This window comes from Grus americana, chromosome 1, assembly GCF_028858705.1.
Source record: "Grus americana isolate bGruAme1 chromosome 1, bGruAme1.mat, whole genome shotgun sequence".
NCBI lineage: Eukaryota > Metazoa > Chordata > Aves > Gruiformes > Gruidae > Grus > Grus americana.
Window position 1 is genome coordinate 80,718,366 of NC_072852.1, and position 18,624 is coordinate 80,736,989.

The 18,624-nt window shown below is 43.5% G+C and overlaps 1 protein-coding gene across 1 annotated transcript in view; it reads left to right on the top strand.

The window, feature by feature from the left end:
- Positions 1 to 2,537: 2,537 nt before the first annotated feature.
- BORCS5 (BLOC-1 related complex subunit 5) overlaps positions 2,538 to 18,624 on the top strand; it is a 74,085-nt gene continuing 57,998 nt past the window's right edge. The window contains exons 1-2 of the mRNA XM_054822817.1: positions 2,538 to 2,730; positions 3,625 to 3,768. Of these exons, the coding sequence (XP_054678792.1) occupies positions 2,673 to 2,730; positions 3,625 to 3,768 (202 nt within the window). The 5' untranslated portion in view covers positions 2,538 to 2,672. The remainder of the gene's footprint in view (positions 2,731 to 3,624; positions 3,769 to 18,624) is intronic.

An 18,624-nucleotide genomic window follows, 5' to 3' on the forward strand; every position in this document is an offset into this window, starting at 1 on the left:
AAAGGCTGAAGGTCTGGCTGGGGTGGTTGCAACTGGAGGGTGACGAAAATGGTTTTTCACCGGGACTGTTGGAATAGCGTTAAGGGTGTCAGGGTACTGGAATGATAGTGAATATGGAGACCTGCACAGAGACTACTGTGGTGAGACAGGCATAGATGATTATGGGAATATGAGAAGGGCTGATGTGATATATAATATGAGCAGGGCAGAAGAGATAATATGAGATGACACAATTGCCCTGGTCCAGCTGCTATTGCTTCTTTCCCACCTTCCTACCTTTTCTTTGTAAGGGTGGGCACCCAGCCTCCCTGGAGAGAGCAGATGCAACTCTTGTCAGCCAGGCTGATGAGGTACAGGGAAGCCAAGGTCCATCAAAAGCCACGCAGAAACCACTGCTGCTGGCTGGGAGTGAGCCAGCCTTGCCCAGCACCTGCTGTGCTCCCCTCCCCACTGAGAGCGGAAGGGAGGGAGGCCGGGGTGGGGGGCGATGGCTGGACCCCATCGTTGTAAGCCAGTCTGAGAGAGTACAAGAGTGTGGCAGTCGCATTTTGTAATGCTTGGTGGTAGCAAGGAGGCCAAGCGGACTGTGCCCGTCTAATTGGGAGCGCACACCAATGTGTCATGATGCAGGGACAGGAGGGTCAGGGCTACTCCTGTGCCGTGTCACCCCCAGGCACAGCTTCTGCCTTGAGCCCTGCCCAGGCTCTTCTGAGGAACCTGCGGCTACATACTTAATACACCAGATGGTTTCAAATAATCCGCTTATGTCAAGCATTGAGTATACAGAGTAAGTCATAAAGGAAAAGCAAAACTGATAGGAAACTATATAAAATATTTGCCAAGGCCCGTAAGTTGCTTGGGTCATGGTAATACAAACATCAGATTTATATATTCTCATGTAGATATGTACAACCTTACACTATTTCAGGTACATTAATTTACTTACTGGCTGCAGGACACTACAGAGGGCTGGTTATCTAACATTACATATTATATATATATATCTATATATATTAGAGGTAAAATAAAAATTTCACTCACACAACTAACACATTAGAATATACTTTTATTTTAATAATGTTTTCAAAGATAAAATTCCACGTGGTAGACACATATGTTGGTTGATAGGTAACTTAAAACTCTTCCGGATGGTCATTTACTGCAAATGCACACCTTCACAATAACAAGTGAAAACACTTCAGAAAGGAGCAAGAAGTTCATTACACAGAAGTGGAAAGGATGCAAATTCAAGTTAAACGTGCTGATCCAATGAAGCTAATTTTAAAATTTATCCGAGACTGATGGATAATGTCAAATGACATTATGACAAGTGCTGGTTAGGCTGTAGTCCTATGGACATCACATACTTTAAACACTGCATTTGTCTTCAGACACTGCCAGTCCTTCCTTAAAAGCCACGGAGACTACTCCTGGGTGTGACTTTAATCGTATGTGCGTATATTGCAGATTAGGAGGTCAAGTTTGTAAACCAAATTGTGGCAACAATAGTTTATTCTTCCCCCAAAATAATTACATTGCTTTCATACTATTATTTATTTGTTATTTTGGCAGGAATCAAGCAGTTTTTCAGGCAGTTGAAAGAAAGGTCTATTATTATTAGGTCACAAAAGCACACGGTCCTCGTACAGCTGGCAAAAAGTAGTGTTGGATTGGGATTGTCTTCCCATAGCCTTGATCTCGGCAACAGTTGTGCGGTGCAGTTCCCATGAGATAGGAGCATTATTTTTGTGTTAAATTACATCTTGGTGGCAATTAGCAAAGGCAGCCAAGAGAAACAACGCTGAGTTCAGCACAGAGGTTTCAATGACGCTGGGCATGGTGCACAAGCGGGGAACAGGCTTGTTCAGAAGCTGGCACTTCCATATTTATAGGCGATTCTTCTGTCATAGACAACCATGTGGCTTCTTTGCTGATTTGACTGTCAAACATGAAAATAATAAGTCTGAAATCTCAAAGTATATTTCCTTCTCCTTTTCACGTGGGGTTTTTTTTTGGTGGGTTTTTTTTTTTTTTTTTTGCACGTAACTTTTGGTGCAGGCTACTTTTACCTGGTTCCTAGCACAAGGATAAAGGCAGCAGATGATGGCCGTGTCACACGTGGGACTCGCCGCTCGGTGACCTGCAGCAGACGAGGGGCTGCACTTTTGGGGGGCGATGCCTGCGAGCCACGGGAGAATTGCATGGCTTGCCCGAGGGTGGCTTTATCGGGCAGCCTGGGATGCAGACCCAGCACTTTGGAATTTGGTGGGTTTGCCTTAGGACAGAAAAATTTAGATTAGGGCTGTTTTGCCCACCCCCTAAGTCCCCCATGCGCTCTCGCCGCCGCGTCGGCGGGGCAGCTTCCAGGCGGGCTGAGGCCAGGGCCGAGTCCCCTACGGACCCAGGCGCCCGCAGGCCCAGGGGCAGAGGGCAGAGGCCTCTGGCTTTACAGCCCCCATCCCCTCAGCTTCTTTCCCCTCCCTGCCGCTGCGGCCCCGGCCTCTAAGCGGAGCCCCGCCCGCCGTGCTGTGCCGTGCCGGGCGGGGCCTGCCCGTGACCCGGGCGCAGACGCCGGCTGGTGCAGCCGGAAGCTCAGTCGGCGGCGGTCGGGGGAACGGCGCTGCCCCCCGCGCTGCACAGGGGGGCGGGAGGCCGGCGGCCCCGCCATCGCCATGGGAGCGGAGCAGAGCGCGGAGGCCGAGAGCCGCCCGGGCGAGTCCAGCGCCTCAGGTCGGTAGCCGCCGCGTTTTGGGGCGGGCGGGGAAGGGACCGCCCGTCGGCGGGCGGTGGCCGGGAGGGAGAGGGCCCCGGGAGCGGGTTCCCCGTCCCTCTGGCGAGGCGGAGGTGCCTGCGGGAGGGGGATGTGGTTCTGTGGAGGCGCAGCGCCCCGCTGCAGGGGCCTGGCGCAGCCGTAGCGGAGGAGGCGAGAGGCGGAGGCGGTTGCTGTGGGGAAGGGAACGTTTTTTCTTTGCGAGGCAGCAGCTGGCGGCGCCCGGCCCTTCTTCTGGGGAGGGCGCCGGGCCGGCATCGGGCGGCGAGAGGGCACCACTTGGGTGGGGGGAGGCAGAGCCGGCGAGGTGGGTGCACCCCGGAGCCCAGAGGAGGGCCCATCTCCTGCTGGCGGGAGAGCAGGGTGCAGAGCTCAGGGGAGGAGGAGGAGGCCGTCAGTGGTGCAGGTGTTTCATCTGAATGTCTCCCTGTGAGTGATAGCAAGGAGTGTGCAATGCTGAAACAAGTGACGCAAATGTACTTGTGATTAAACCGTTGAATCAAACTTTCCCTGTGAAGGTACCTGATAACATAAAAGAACTTTACAGTGGGATGCTGAGAAATACAGGGTGTTTGGTGTTTTTACTTTTATCATTAAAACAAAAGCATGTTAGATTATCGCTGGAGTGAGAAGGCAATGTGTCTTTCATCAGCTGTTACCTGATTTTGAAAAAAAATTACTGAAAATAATTAATTCACAGAGGATGTGAAGGGAGAGCACTGCCCTTGAGTGATCTCAGAGATGTGTTCATACTATAGAAAATATACCTCTACTATGTTAAACATGGTAACATTTGCTTAGGGTTAAATTCTGACAGAATCTGCTTATTAATGTGATTGTCCGTATCCTTTCAGCGTCTCCGTCACCAGCCAAGCAACGAGCAAAAATGGACGACATTGTGGTGGTAGCCCCAGGAACGCAATCCTCCCGGAATGTCAGCAATGATCCAGATGTCATAAAACTGCAGGAAATTCCAACTTTCCAGCCCCTTTTGAAAGGTAAGCAATTGTTCTTCCTCTGTTTTTTAAAGGCCTTTTTTTTTGGTACTTAATGGAGTGTGTGCTTTGTGCGTCCTGAGGTTCCTACTGAAGTTCATGTTTCTGTCTGTGTTTTTCACTACCCCCCCTTGTTTTAAATCTTACTTTCTTTTATTCTTTCATAATTATTCCCAGCCTTCTAAATGGTGGGTGAACCACTTTAGAGGTGTGCTAATAATGTTCTCTGCAGTGGAACCATCTATTGTGGAGACAGTAGAGCTCCAAGCATGCCAGCTTACCCTCTACCACTGGTTGAGGAGAGATGCTGTGTTACATTCTAATATATACTGGACTGCAGTCTCCAGTTTTGCTCTAGGTTCTTAAAAACATCTGTGTGTTACTGTCTCAGAGTCATAGCTACCTGTGTATGGATTCAGTTGCTTGAAATCAAGATCTATTTGGGGTTTTCTAACCTAGAGCAGATTTTGTTCTTTTTTTTTTTTGGAGGGTGGACTGAGGCTTGTGTGGATCCTTAAGCCCTGCGTTGACAACATCCCTTTACATCAGTGGTCGTCTTAAACTTCCATTGTGTTTTCCTCCCAATCTTTTTTTTTCTTTTTTCCCCTGCACCCATTCTTTGTTCCTCCTATGCTCTTCAAAGGGAAGTGAAGATTTAAATCAGAGTTGTCAAGCCTACAGTTTAGCAAACACTGTGCATTTTGTGGCCTGGCTTCTAGCTACCTCTTTTTTCTGGAGAATGTGCAGTGTCCTTAGTATCTGAAAGTCCCTTAGGAAGGAAGATGTTTGGAGCAGCCTGCACAAATTGATTTGGTAAAAGCAGCCCACTCCTGGGCTCCTCTCCCTGGAATAGTGTGGGTCAGCAGACTTGTGTGAATGTACTATGTAGCGGATGCTTCGTGAGCCAATGTTTTTTGAAAATGCGAGGCCTGCTGTGCATGTGTACATTGGCTGCAGCGCTTGCTCATGCCTTGTAGGCCTGCTATGACAGAGAGGAAGGAGCTGGGATGTTGAACCCTCCCTGCTACTAGAAGCAAGGATGCGGTCTCGTGCAGCTGAGGGCTTAGGCACTACTGGTCTGAGTGTCACCAATTCATGCATGGCTGCTGGGAAGACAGGGCAGCCATTTTGCCCTGTGGGCATCACTAGAGGTAACATAACATCACAATATCGCTTTTTGGACAGGAGCTCTTTTTTTGTGTCTACTGCATGAGGACATGGAATGTGACTAGAACTTGTGGGTACTGTGACAGCCCAATGGGCTGAATATTTGGTGGTTTATTGGGTACTGCTAGATAGGGGTCTAGATGTGCACAGCACTGACCACTGCTTCCAGCAGAAGGGACAGAAAGGGAGGCCAGTAAATTGGAGAAAAGCAAACATGGATATTTTTGGGGCTGGTACTGCAGTCCCTCTTGACTAAGGAGAGTGTGTGTGTGTTTGTTATACTTTTTTTTTTTTAATTTTACAGTGGATGATGAAGTAGAAATCTGTATTTGATTTATTCCTGACACTTTCACTGCCATTTTAGAATGGACTGTAAGATTGCTGATATTGGTGCAGCGTTTGTGTTGGCAGCAGGCTGGGTCATTACCTGTGGACAGAACGTGCTTTGCCTGAGTCCCGCGTTGTACAAAAGACAGAGCCAGGATCTCTCCAGTGGCAGTTCACAATGTAAATACTGGAACCCAAATCCACAAAAGAAATAAGGAAGTTTTAGTCTGAGAGACCAAATTTAGAGGCTGCATTAACATCTGGCACCAAGGTTGTTTTGTGTGTGCAAGAGCATGATAACAAAGAGTTTCAGTTCCACCCAGCCTCGAACCGTGGTGAGACAACTAGGGTTGCACAAGAACTGTGCAAGCCCTGGGAAGCGGGGCTGATTATCACTTCCAGAGGTGGTGTTCCCATGTGGGTGATTGAGGAACAAGGAGACAGGGCTTGAGGTGGGAAGTGAGAGAAGAGGAGATAACAGCAGCCATGTTGCTGAGATTGAAAGGTTGGAAGGCATTGCCTTGGATGGCCAGTCCAGGTCCTTTAACTCTTAAACATGCTGCGTTAAGTTGTTTGGAAAGTCATCTTGGTCACTGAGTTGCTTTTGCTGGTCTTACATTAGACCCGAAGCTGTTTCTGTATGACAGAAACCACCTTTACTATTTCTTTGACTTGGCCTGCTAAGTTTCCCTATGAATCTCTTGAGATGTGGTGACATCTGGTGACTGCTCAAGAGTGTTGCAAGCTTAATCACTACTTATGTGAACAGCTTTTTCAGCCTTAAATACTTGTTATGACTTGAACAACAGGACTGTGATACTTGTGTTCACTACAGAAAGCAGTGTGGTCTGAGTGAGTTGAGTCTTGAGAGACCCCAGATCGGCCACAGGCCTGTTCAAGAAGCTCTTCTGTTTTGTACTGGTCTCTTATCTGTATTCTTCACATGCAAGATCGTGTTCCTGAAATGGATGAAGAAGGATACTATAGATCTTTTAGGAGTTAATCCTAAAAACTTGTGTCTTGTGACTTACCAGCTTGGAGACCTGAAGACATGAACTCATAGCCCTTGTAAGCGTGATTATTCTTTTCAGTTTCTTCTTGGCTGAGCAAAGCTAAGGGGCTTTATTTTAAGTCTCAGAAGAAGCCTAATAGTTAAATTAATGGACTGGCAAAGAACATGGTCATGAGGAGACTGCATGTTCTTGAGAGACAAAGCACTTAAGAGCCAAAGCACTCGTCTCTCCTAGCCTTATTGAGTTGAGCTTGTGATCAATGAAGCTGGGGGTCTTCAGCATTGTACACCCTTGCTTGGAAGAAAATGCCAATGTCGCGTCCATTACATCTTTCATACTAGGTTTTCCCTGACTTCTACAGCAAATATTGCATCTCAGAGTTACAGCTATGGTTGTATAGGGTCCTTCTGAGTAATGTTTGCCTCCTTTGAAGTACTGTTGTTGTTACTGAGCATGCATAATAAGCAGTGTTTGAGCATCTGCTAATTCCAGTGCTTGAACCTGTCGGACATAGCTGTTCGGTGGGGCAGACGTTACTGTCTTGAAGTGGTTGTGTGGCACCTACTGTGATGAGTCAAGGACTGGAGTGTCTTTTTTCTTAATACCAGGGAGACTGTCTTCTCCGATGCTATATTCATGTGGACAGAAAGAGGAGGATGTCCAACGTGCAGTGGGTTTAGGAAAGCATTCCAGTAGATTCTCGTTGTATTGCCATTTGTAAACATCAAATCCCAATCCCAGAGGGAAAAAAACTACTCTTAGGGAGTATACCTGGGAGTGAAGTGCCTGACTGTTGTTCTCCAGAAACTGCTCTATATTGGGTCATGTATGCATATTTTTTTCCCCGAATGCAAAAAACCCCCACCCCAAACTTGAAGTAGAAATGCTAACACTGTTTGATGAAATGAGTTATTTTTTAAAGTGGGAGGAAAGTATATAATCTAGACTCCTGGGAGCAACAGAGGAGGTCTCCAACCATTTCCCTGGTTGCAAGCATTCCCTGTGGAGACCTCTTTGTAAGTGATACAGAACAAAACGTGACGTGCTGTTTCTTTCCTTTATGCAGCTTCCTGAGGATATTTGCATGAAAATGAAGCTTCTGTCTGTTTAGCGTCCCTGGTTCTTGCAGTCTGTTCATAGCATGAAGTCATCGCCAGCTGTGCATAAAATCAAAGTCATCTTCTCTGACTAATCTAAAATGGTGATACTTTTGTAGCTTATGAACAAAGCAGCCTGTCTTACAAAGGTGTTTGGGAAAAAAACCTAAAAATGCAATTTTCTGTGTGGTCATGACTACGGAAGGTTGATAAGGTACCACAATGTGGGATTTCTCTGAGAAAGGCTTTTACTAGATCTGTAAAGCATTGCCTCTGACCAGGGGTTTGGCTTTTACAACCAGGGGATCCTCTGAGGATCGAGGACTGCTGGCAAGAGACGGGATCCACTTGACAAAATGCGGTTAGAGTACCTTTACCAGCAGGTGGACCGACCTGGAAAAAAGAATGTTAAGTTAGGAATGATTAATGACCACAGTTAAGTGAGGAAGCAGAGGACAGAGTTGAAAACCAAAGGGTGAATATTTGGTTGTTTGTGGGTTTTTTTCCATGCAATTTTTCTTGGTAATTAAAGTAAGATGGGTGGGGTAAGGAATTTAACATTGTTACAAAGCTTCCCAAAAACCTTTTGAAAAGAGTGTTTAGGTTTTAAGTTTGTGCTGTGAAAACAGAATGCTCGTTATGTTCTTCCAGAGGGCATCAGTATCTCTCTCAAGCCTCAAGAAAGATTGAGGTCTGTCTTTCTGGTAGCGGTGAAGTGTTATAGTAAACAAAAACTACAGATACATATAACTGACCTATTGGTCTGTGTTAGTAGTATAGAAGAAACTGTTCAAGAACTAGTTATCCAACTACAAATACAATTCCTATTCTGTACCAAGGTCAGCGAGACCCAAGGCAGACAAAATGTTGGGAGCTTGATAGTAGAAACAAAAACTTTGGCATATCTGTTAATTTAACAATCAAATTAAAATGGGTTGAGACCGACATTCTTACTGTATTCTTACTGATTAGTTCTGAGAAAGGGAGCAGGACATCGGTGAGGTTGGAGTGCCTGTGTCTGGGGCTCTGTTTTGGGCAGCTGTCTTGTAAATGGCATGCTCTACATTTTGTAAGACAAAGTAAATCTTGTGGGCCTTTTTTAAGGAAGTCAATGTAATTGACACACATTTGTGACTATGCCTTCTTGCAGGAAAAATGATTAAAATTTAATTGCTAGTGAGTTAAATTAAAAGCAAAACGTTCCAAAGTTTGCATTAGAAGAAAAGTCTTGTTACTACTTAAGTTACTTAGCAAGGGTTGCTGAGCTCTTACTTCAAGCTCGCCTGCATTCCCAGATGAGGAGAAAGGTGGCTTCTCTGCAGAGCTACAGCAAGTTACTTGTGGCGCACTCCATTCCTTTGTCTGTCAAACATAAGCGGTGTGCATCTTGTAGCTTGTAGCCACGTGAAGGATATTGTGTGCAGCTTATTAGCATCCCCTAGCCCAATATAACTGGATTCTTGTCCTGCAAATACTACTGCTGTTTTTGTAAGAATAGCAAAGCACGGGAAGAAGTTCATAGAATCATAGAATACCAGGTTGGAAGGGACCTCAAGGATTATCTGATCCAACCTTTCTTGGCAAAAGCTCTGCCTAGACAAAAACACCATCTAGACAAGATGGCCCAGAACCTCGTCCAGCTGAATTTTAAGTGCGTCCAGTGTTGGGGAATCCACTACATCTCTGGGGAGATTATTCCAATGGCTGATTGTTTTCATTGTGAAAAACTTTCCTGTAGAGTCCAATTGGAATCTCCCCGGGAGTAACTTGCACCAGTTACCCCTTGTCTTTTCCATGTGATTCCTTGTAAAAAGGGAGTCTCCATCTTCTTTGTACCCACCCTTTAAGTACTGGAACATGGTGATGAGGTCTCCCTTAAGCCTTCTTTTCTCAAGGCTGAGCAAACCCAATTCTCTCAGCCTTTCCTCGTATGGCAGGCTTCCTAGTCCTTTGATCATCCTGGTGGCACTCCTCTGGACCCTCTCCAGCCTGTCCACACCTTTTTTGTATAGTGGGGACCAAAATTGAACACAGTATTCCAGGTGTGGCCTGACAAGTGCTCAGTAGAGTGGGATAAGTAGATAGGTTCTTAGTAAGGTTGTGGCATTTCTGTCCTTAATGTTTTTAAGGACACATTAACCAAAGATCTATCAGGCATGAATTAGAAGTAAATGAATAGATTACTAACCCAGTGGGATCTTTCCTTACTATGCTGCCCTTTATCCATATTTACGTTGCTTTGTTATTTATCAAGAAAGGTATTTCACAAAGAAAAAACCCGAGGCCTTTACTCTGAAGAGTCTAGGTTATAGTTTACCTGGCAGTAGTGTAAGAAGAAAACTGAAGTTACGTGGCAGAAAGAGTCTTGAAAGATAGGTCCAGCATAAGGAGTGTCCTTTTCTCAATATGGTTTAAAGTGAAAACTTGGCGATGGTATTTTTATTATAACTGGTGCCCATCTTCAGCAGAGAAGCAGAAGGAAATGCTGAGAAATCTTCTTTGAGAGTGAACAGTGGTGAAATTTGTGCTGCTGTACCAATACTATGCCGATCTATTGTCCTCCAATCACAGGAAACGTAAGCTTGTGTTAGGCAGATTGAAAGGATTGTTTATATCTTTATAACATTTTTGATGAGGTCACTTTTCAGGCAGGAAAACTACTTGTCTGAAAAGTATCAATGTATTATCTTTCTGGCATAGAGTGTAGAGGAAGGATGGATGTTTAGAGTATATTAGCTTTAAAGCAATAGATTTTGTCATATCTCATTCCACAGTATTTTCTTCTGACTTACATTCTGTCGTCTTTCCCTTACCTCGCTGTATGCTACTTCTTCCATTTATTGTCTAGCAAATTTAGCTAATAGCATGCATTAGTGAATTTTATTCCTATAATTCTCTACACATTGCAATACTGTAATCCTTTTTAATTCTGCCCCTGTGCCCTTACAAGAAGGATCTGCTTATTGCAACACTGCAACTTGCTGAGGGTATAGGGCTCCACTAAAATTTGCAACATCCAAGTTTGTTGGATGGACCCCATGCTTACTGCTCATAACAAGGTCTGTGAAAATGAGCATGTTGGGCAGAAAGAAATACCATGAATGCTAATGTGAGTGCACATCTGCCTGGTGGTTTGGGGTTTTGGGTGTTGGGGTTTTTTTGGTTGGTGGGTGTTTTTGTGTGGGTTTTCTTTTCAGGCTTGTGGGCCAGTATTCTGTATTAGAGAGAGCTATCTCTCCATTTCGGTTTCATGACTCAAAACTAACTTCTTAAAACAGAACCTAGAAGAGGCCTGAGTTTTGAGGAAAGGAGCTTTCCTTTCAAAAGATGGTTGGCAGAGAAGAGAAGGATGGAGATGTCCTATTTCCATGTATTCCTCAGTGGTTGGTTGAATATTTGGAGATCTGGACTAACTCAATTTTATGTGTGAGAGGATTTGAGTCTGCAGTTAGGTATTATCCAAACAATATGCTCAACACCGGTTGGGAAAGTATTAGGGACTGTGGATACTCAGTTATCTACCTTTTCCCCCTGTCCCTTTTCCAACTGTTCCACACTGCATAGTATAATTTGTGTATTGACAGATAAACAGAACGAGTGTGAGCGTATCTACCTAGACGATTAGCCTGGCCTCTTCTTTCCTCGGTGAGTACCCTTGAGCTCCAACTTCTGCTGAGCCTAATAGCCGTGACTCCTGTCTGGACTTCCTCAGGCGTGTATGGCTCCCCCCCACCATCTTGCTGCATGTACATAAGCTTTGCTGGTCATTGCAAGTCACCTGCAGATTCTCTCCTTCCTTTACCTTCACAGAGCTGCTGTGACAGAGCTCTCCAGTTTGGCTTATAGATTTGCCACACACTTTGATGAGGAGTACCTGCATGTTGGCCAGTGTACCTTGAAATCACTAATAACTGGTTAAGGTGAAATGAAAGTAATTATTTATAACATCCAATATATATAGTGTAATTACAAATGTTTACAGAAGGTGTAATCTCTTTATGTCAAGAGAAGATTGGAAATCAGATGCATCTGACTGATAAGGTATAGGAGCTAGTGTGTTCTACTGGAGTGTTGCTGATCCTAGGACAAGGATAAGTATGTGATGGGAAAGCACTCACAGAACTTTTTTTTGAATCCTTGCAGGACTTCAGGCATCTAAATCTGGATAGATTTTTTTTCTTCTCCCTCTCTCCTTCATATTTATGTACTTTTGTTTGGCATTATTGTCTTGCTCATAAGACTTGGTTCAATCTGTGACTGAAGGGCCAGTGAAATTTCTCTTCCTGCCTTCCCTGTTTAGCGTGGAGGTATATTTCTCTGATGTATATCCCTCTGTTGAACCTGATGTTTTTTATCAATGAAAATTGCATGCAGAGAAATGTTCCTGTTAGAAACGTGTGTAGGAGATTACATACACGCACACATAGGAGCGTGTCTGTGTTTTTATAAATAGCTGTTTGGAGTGATTACTCTCCAAGACTGCTCATGTAGGGATATTGCAACAGTGCTATTCAGTGGACTAAAATCTGTAAAGTAAGTTTCCCCTCTGTCAGCTGGATGGAATTGAAGAAAGAGGGGGGGACCTAATGAAAGCTCTCTCCTGGTGCCATTAGTTTGGTTCTCTCCTCTTTAGCTGGCTGCTGTGATACCTACTGCTCCTTTCACTTTTGCTGTATTCTTCCAGCCACTAGCATCATGCAGTATTTCTGTTTACTAGATAGGAACTGCTATGTTATATATTGGACACTTGGATGTAGAGAAACAAGAAGTTGGTGTCTGGGATATGTCTGTCATGCTGGGACTGAAGCATCTGATGATCAGGAAAGGGATGGACCTTGAAGTAGTTCCCAAGGGGAACTGTGACACAGGGACAGAAAATTTTAGTGTCTTTAGTTGCTGTGGCAATGAGCAATATATATGCGTTCACATATTGATGCTCAGGAAAAGGCTGTGGATGCTGAAACAAAATACCTGGCTTAATGAGAAATGTCTGCTATCTCGGAGGAAAGGATGAATGGTAATTACATATTTTAAACAGCACTTTAATGAGGAAACTCTCTGCTTATGAATATAACAGATTTCTCTGTTACCATCATCAGTGGCCACTTCAGTTATGAAGAAGTCTTACTTCCCTGTCTCCTGGTGTTGGAAATGTAAAATAAATCGTAAGAAGAAAATGAGCTAGATGTGCCAAAGTTCACTTTGCCATTACGTCTAGGACAGGTCTGCCATTAGGAATCAGTGAAACTGTTAATGGAAAGCAGGAAGGAAAAAAGTCTAAAATGCTTCTGAGCTATTCACTGCATCCCTAAAACTCCCACCTCTGTCCTCAAAAAACAAACAAACCCCCCCCAAAACAAAAAACCAACACAAAAGAACCAACCTGAAAGTATTTTGGCCTGAAGTCCCTATTCTGGAGCCCTGTTGCTTGACATACTTCCAGGTGCCTTCCCAGCAAAGATCAGTGAGCTCTGTACTTCCCAGTGGGTGCCTGGCTAACTGACAGAAAGCATCAGCCATGTACAATATGCTGTTTAAAGCTCATTCATCCCCAGTAATGACCTGTAGTTGCGTGCGGTGGCAGAACATTTCTTTTAAGTTTGTGGCTTTGTTCTTTTTTTTCTTCTCTCACACTGAAAGGCCAAAGATGCACCAACATGCTCATTTGCCACCAGTTTTTTCTGAATTGTACCTATCAATACATGCCTTAATTTTGAATACTGTTTGCTTTAAATTATATTTATATATGCATGTGTATGTGTGCATACACTATACATACATGCTATAGATAGTATATATATATACTATTCCTCCAATGATGTGTATATATAGTATGTATTTTCTATACACACAAACTGTACGTGTATAGTTTACTTCTAGTGATGCTGCTTGGTCCCCTGTTAATGTTCTTTTGCTTGACTGGTGGCTGTTTCTGGAATGCTTGTGTCTTGCTGCTAGACCAGCAGTGGTGTTGCAGTGAATTGCTTTTGAAAAATGAATGTTTCTGTTTGATCTGAGGTTTTACAGGAGTTAATCAGTTTATCCAAGTCTAGAAGATTATTTGGTTTTAGGCCAATCAATTTATTGAGAAAGATTATGATTAACCAACAGACACTGTGTAAATTATTACACCCTAAGTCCTAGTTCCTGATTTTTTTGAATTTTTTTTGTTCCGTGGGTGCTGGTTCAGTTAAGTAACCATGGTCAAGGTGAAGGATGAGTGGATGCTTCTGTATCTACTGCCTGTCTCCAGTTAACTGCACTTTCTATAACGTTACATCATTCAAAAGCTCTGCTCTTGTCTTTATGTCCTTGCCCAGACACTGTTCGTAGAATAAAAAGATTCCGGAAAGTCATATGCATAGGTAATACCCTCCTTTTCTAATTAAGAGTTTGACTTACTAAAATTATATAAAGATTAAAAGGTTAAGGTAGAAGTGAAAAAAATAAGTCTGCTCAAGCCCTAAACCTTGTTATCAAAGCAATGTGGTGGGAGCTTACCTTAACCATGTTCTCTCTGTATAATTGTGTGAGATGAGGTCAACAACCAAGCAATAAAGCACAGGTCAGCAAGCTCATTGTTATAAAACCTTGACGCTTAAAATCAAATTTGATCTGCCTCTATTCCTTTCTTAGGGCAGCTTAACAAAAAGGAAAACAGGAGTTTTGTGCTTCAGTTGGCTTCAACAGTGAGGTTTGACGTGCTGAATTTTGTAATATTCCCTCTGTTTTCCATGTGAGGCTGGTCATGGTATGCGTGTTTTAGTTGTCAGCACCCTTGCACACATAAACCAGAAGATGCACAATTTCAGATTACGTATTCAATCCTGGGATTGAATCTGATCTGCTGGAGATACTGCTTTTCAATTTGTAATAGTAACAAAATTACTAGTAGTAATGTTTAGTAGGAAGTGGAATTGCTGCATGTTGTAGTTGTGCATAAGGACCACTCTCTGCCGGTGTGCTGTAGAGCTGAGCTTGGAAGCTTACATGACCCTGAGATCACGGTCAGTGAAGGGACTGCATTAGTCAAGGGCAATGGGCAGGAGCAGATGTACATGCTGTAAAGCAGTGGTTTGTTTCAGTAACAGATGTTCAGGGTGAAATTGCGACTTTGCTGAAGTTGGAAGCAAAGCTCCGGTCAGTTCCAGCAGAGTGAAGATTTGTGTCCCAAAATAGTGCACATTTCTGTATAGTTTATGTTCATATGGTAGAGTGCTAAGGCTGATATTTGAAGTTTAACAGTTATAAACATGTTCGGGAGACAGTGTGGAAAGTTGCCCAGTAAGATTGTTAGACTTGACACTCCCACCACCCTCCCAACCTTAAGCTAGACCCACAAGGGAGTTGGTTGCTCAGAAGATGGGGACATCCTTAGAGGTTTTGTGCTCACCTGTCTGTTTATACATTCTGTATTAAATAACCAGAAGCTAGAAAGCATTTATAGCTCAGAAGAAGGGACTGGAGACCAAGATCTGCACTACTTCCTTCACTTTAACTCTCCCCCTTTTACTTATCTACCTCCCTCTTGGTTATTCCTTGGCCATGCACGCTCAGCTAAGGGTCTCCAGACAGCCTTTTGTGTGAGACATGCGCTGCCGAGACACTACTCAGACTTCATAAAGCTGTGGTCACCCTTGGCATATTTTGTAGCAGGATTTTAGCGCCTGGGGAGATTATATTGTTTTATTTTTTTAATAGTGGAAGCTCTAACTTCCAGCAATGTAAGACACTTCAGGAGTTTTGAAGATTGCACTGCAGTGATGTGAGTGCCTTTTGTGGGCTAACGTCCTGGATGCTTGTGAAGTTTGTTTGAGGTTTTCTTGTGTGTGTGTGTGAGTGGTTGAGTTCCCTGGTTACTTTTACTTGTGTTGCGCATGTCTACTTCTCTCATGTTCCACAATGTTTACTAACTGTAGTCCTGGCACATAATTTCAGAGAAGACACATGATATGTGCCCAGATTGGCCTTGATGCATTCATTAAATGTAAAATGTCATGCAGTGCAATATCTCCTGCCTGAGTGACTCTTGTATTAGAGATCCACTTCGAGCTGATTTGAGGTGCTGTATCCAACATGTTTTTTCACTTGGTAAAGAGTTGAAGGGCAAAAGTAAGTGTACATGCTGTTACGAGAGGTGTTTTTTATGAGGTTAAGAGTAAACAGTAAAAACACTAGGCTGCTGTTTGAATTCACTTGTGTATGGGGTTTTTTTTTTCCTTTTTCCTTTTGGTAGCGTATGGAAATTATATTCTTGAAATGTTGGTGAGCGTGTTCTAATGCAGTGAAAATTGGGACTTTGACTGCAGGCTGCAGTCCTCTAATTGGTAACAGTGGGGATATCCTTTAGAAGTCACTCGTGTAACTTGCACAGACAGAAATATTGGAGTGCAGTTCAGTATTCTGGTAAAAGACCTGAGAAGCTCAGTCAATAAAATTAGATTCTTCCCACCATGTTATATCAGTGTGGTAATGATGTATTGTGCCCAAGTGGGTGGAGTACTGCCTTTGATTCTATGTGCTAAGCTGCGGCTGGGGAGTCAAGGGGATGATGTCACAGGCTGCTAGTAAGTAACTCCACTGCTGCTGTGCAAGAGAAACCTGTGCATTTCATGCCTAAAGAGTAATGAGGCGCAGCAGCAATCCTTCAACTCGGTGCTGCAATGTCCCTTCTCTGTCTTCTGATTTGCTGTTCTTTATCCCCTGTAGTCCTTTTTTAATGTGGCTATTGAGACTTGGCTAGACTGCAGTCTAGGCCACTACCACAGGGTGTCACTAGAATACAAAAGGAGTAGTAGATGTGATTGAAAAGGGCTGGAAACCTTGCTGAAGCAGTGCATTGGAAACTGCTTTCTCTTTAGGAACATTTGTGTTCTAGTTGCATTCGTTGTATCGAGTGACCAAGGTCTTGGTGGCCTTACTGGCAAGCTGGGTTTCGTATCAGCTGGACCTGTGAGCTGAGCCACACACTGCTTAACTGAGAGGCAACTACAGGCTGAAACAGTACTGAGTCTGTGAGGAGGAGATGGTGCAGACATCTTCAGCTGAAAGTCTTTCAGAAGTCTTTATGATTTTGAAAAATAAAAATCTTGTATGCCACATTTTTTCATTTGTTGATACTAGGGGATTTCTAAATGTGTATGGTAAGAAAATGAAAGTATAGATCAGCAGTAATTCAGATCAAAGCACTTGAGGTTCGGCTCCTGTCCATGGCTGTTGATCCTCACCTCCGTACACCATCTATAACATGGAGTTTAATAGTATTTTCTCGGCAACACTGTTTTGATCATAGATATGTTGAAGGCTGAGGTGTTCTTATCTCAAGATACTGGTGCATAGTAAGTTTTTCTCCAGTGGCCCGTTGTGCTGGGAAAAACGTTCATCCAGCATAGGGAATAGAACTGGGGAACTGAAGTGTCTAGAAAATGATTCCAGCGCCCTCTCCTTCCCTTCAACCCCAGCCCAAAAATGTTCAGCTCAATCAGATCTTCTTTCCAGTTCATCCCCACCCCTACAAACCAATGTTGCTGCCAGAGTGCACAACACAGTATGAACTGAGAGGCGAAACAAGAAAGGGGGAAAGGAGAAGATATTAAGCATTTATTAAGTGATGATCTAAAATTCCAGACTTTTACCCCACTTTCCTAGTGTGTGAGGTACAGCTGATCTCATGTAAATGAACACATTTGTTTGGGAAGAATCTTTGTATTGATCGGATATAGCTATTCATCTTAAAATCCAATGCTTTGCTAATTCCCGAATTAGAAGAGAGGGAGTGTGGAAGGGGGAATATCTTGAACCTTCATCTCTGTTGCCTTGGAAATGTTGTTAAGATATCTTGTCTCCAGTCTATCATGCCAGTAAAAGTCCTTTGACTTTGCAAGAGATTTACGTGGTTCTCTTTTCATTAATGCATTAATGGGAGGTGTGTGCCAAAACATGTGGACATCAACTGGAGAGTAATGTCCTTTGCTATATGCTGTCAAAACATTTTGGTGCTTGGGAAGGTGTTGGCACTCACCAGGAACTTGAAGCTATAACCTATTTGCATATAACCAGTTTTTAAAAATTAAAATGCTAATATAGGCAATCTTAATGCTTCCCTAAACTTGTTTTCAGTGAGAAACCATGCAAAATTGCTTGTGTGTGTTCTCCTCCCCCTGATCTCACTGTTCAAAGTGAGATTGCTGGCAAGACATGCCTCTTCAGCACTTGGACTTTGGTATAAAATTACTGGAGTCTGAGTTTTCTCATTTAAAATTCATTGTTTTTGCAAACTCTTTCTAAACTCATGTGCCAGGTATGGGGGATGGGAAGCCATGTTTCAAGTTAAATAAGAAGCAGAGCACTGAGGAAAACCCTTCTCCTGAAGAATCCCTTTCTTTTTCAGATATTACCTGGCTCAGACAAGTGATCATCTCTTCACACTAGGTTTTTACTGTGCTATGTCCTTATTGCGGTGGATTTTTTCCATGTGTGCGGGCAATCCTTCAAGGACAGAATGCCTCTGTGACCCTGCCAATGTACCTTGGTGCATCTTCATAACCATTGTGCATACTTGGAAGCTGGCCTGGAGTCCGCTGCACCACAGATACCACTCGCGGTTGTGACACTGTAAATAGGATGTTTCCAAAGAGCTCCCTGGAAAGTGTGATCTTCTTATGGATCAGGGCATTAGAAATCATACTGATCAAGAGACTTCAAAAAACATTGTAACTTTCATCTGGCTGTGTTTCAGTGAGTAACCCCTTTACTTTTCGTTCTTGATGAGACCAAGAAGATGGTGTGATGTGCTCCAAGAAGCAGGGTGCTGTAGTACATGCTATCCTTGTGATATGTTTCACAAGTTTTAAATAAAATTGCTTATGTTTTAAAATGTTCCTTTCAGTATGATACCAACCACAAATAGAACTGCTGGAAAGACACTGCTGACACTCCTGGTGCTGACTGATCTCTCTTTGCAGGGAATAGGTTGGGGATGTTCAACTGGCTAAGGAGGAGGATGGGCAAAAGGTTGGTCAGGGTTTTAGCAATTCTCGTTCTTTGTAATAGCAGTCTTGGAGGATTTCTCTCAGCTAAACAAAGCATGAGTCTAAAGGGAAAGCTCTTTTTCCCCCCCCCCCCTTTTAATCCTTAGGCCTCAATTTCATCTAAGTAAACAGAATTTTTATCCGTAATAGGAAGTGGAAGAGATACTGGAGATGGAACTTCTTAAGTAATGCATGCTGCTTTACCTCCTGTGAGGTTAAATCTTG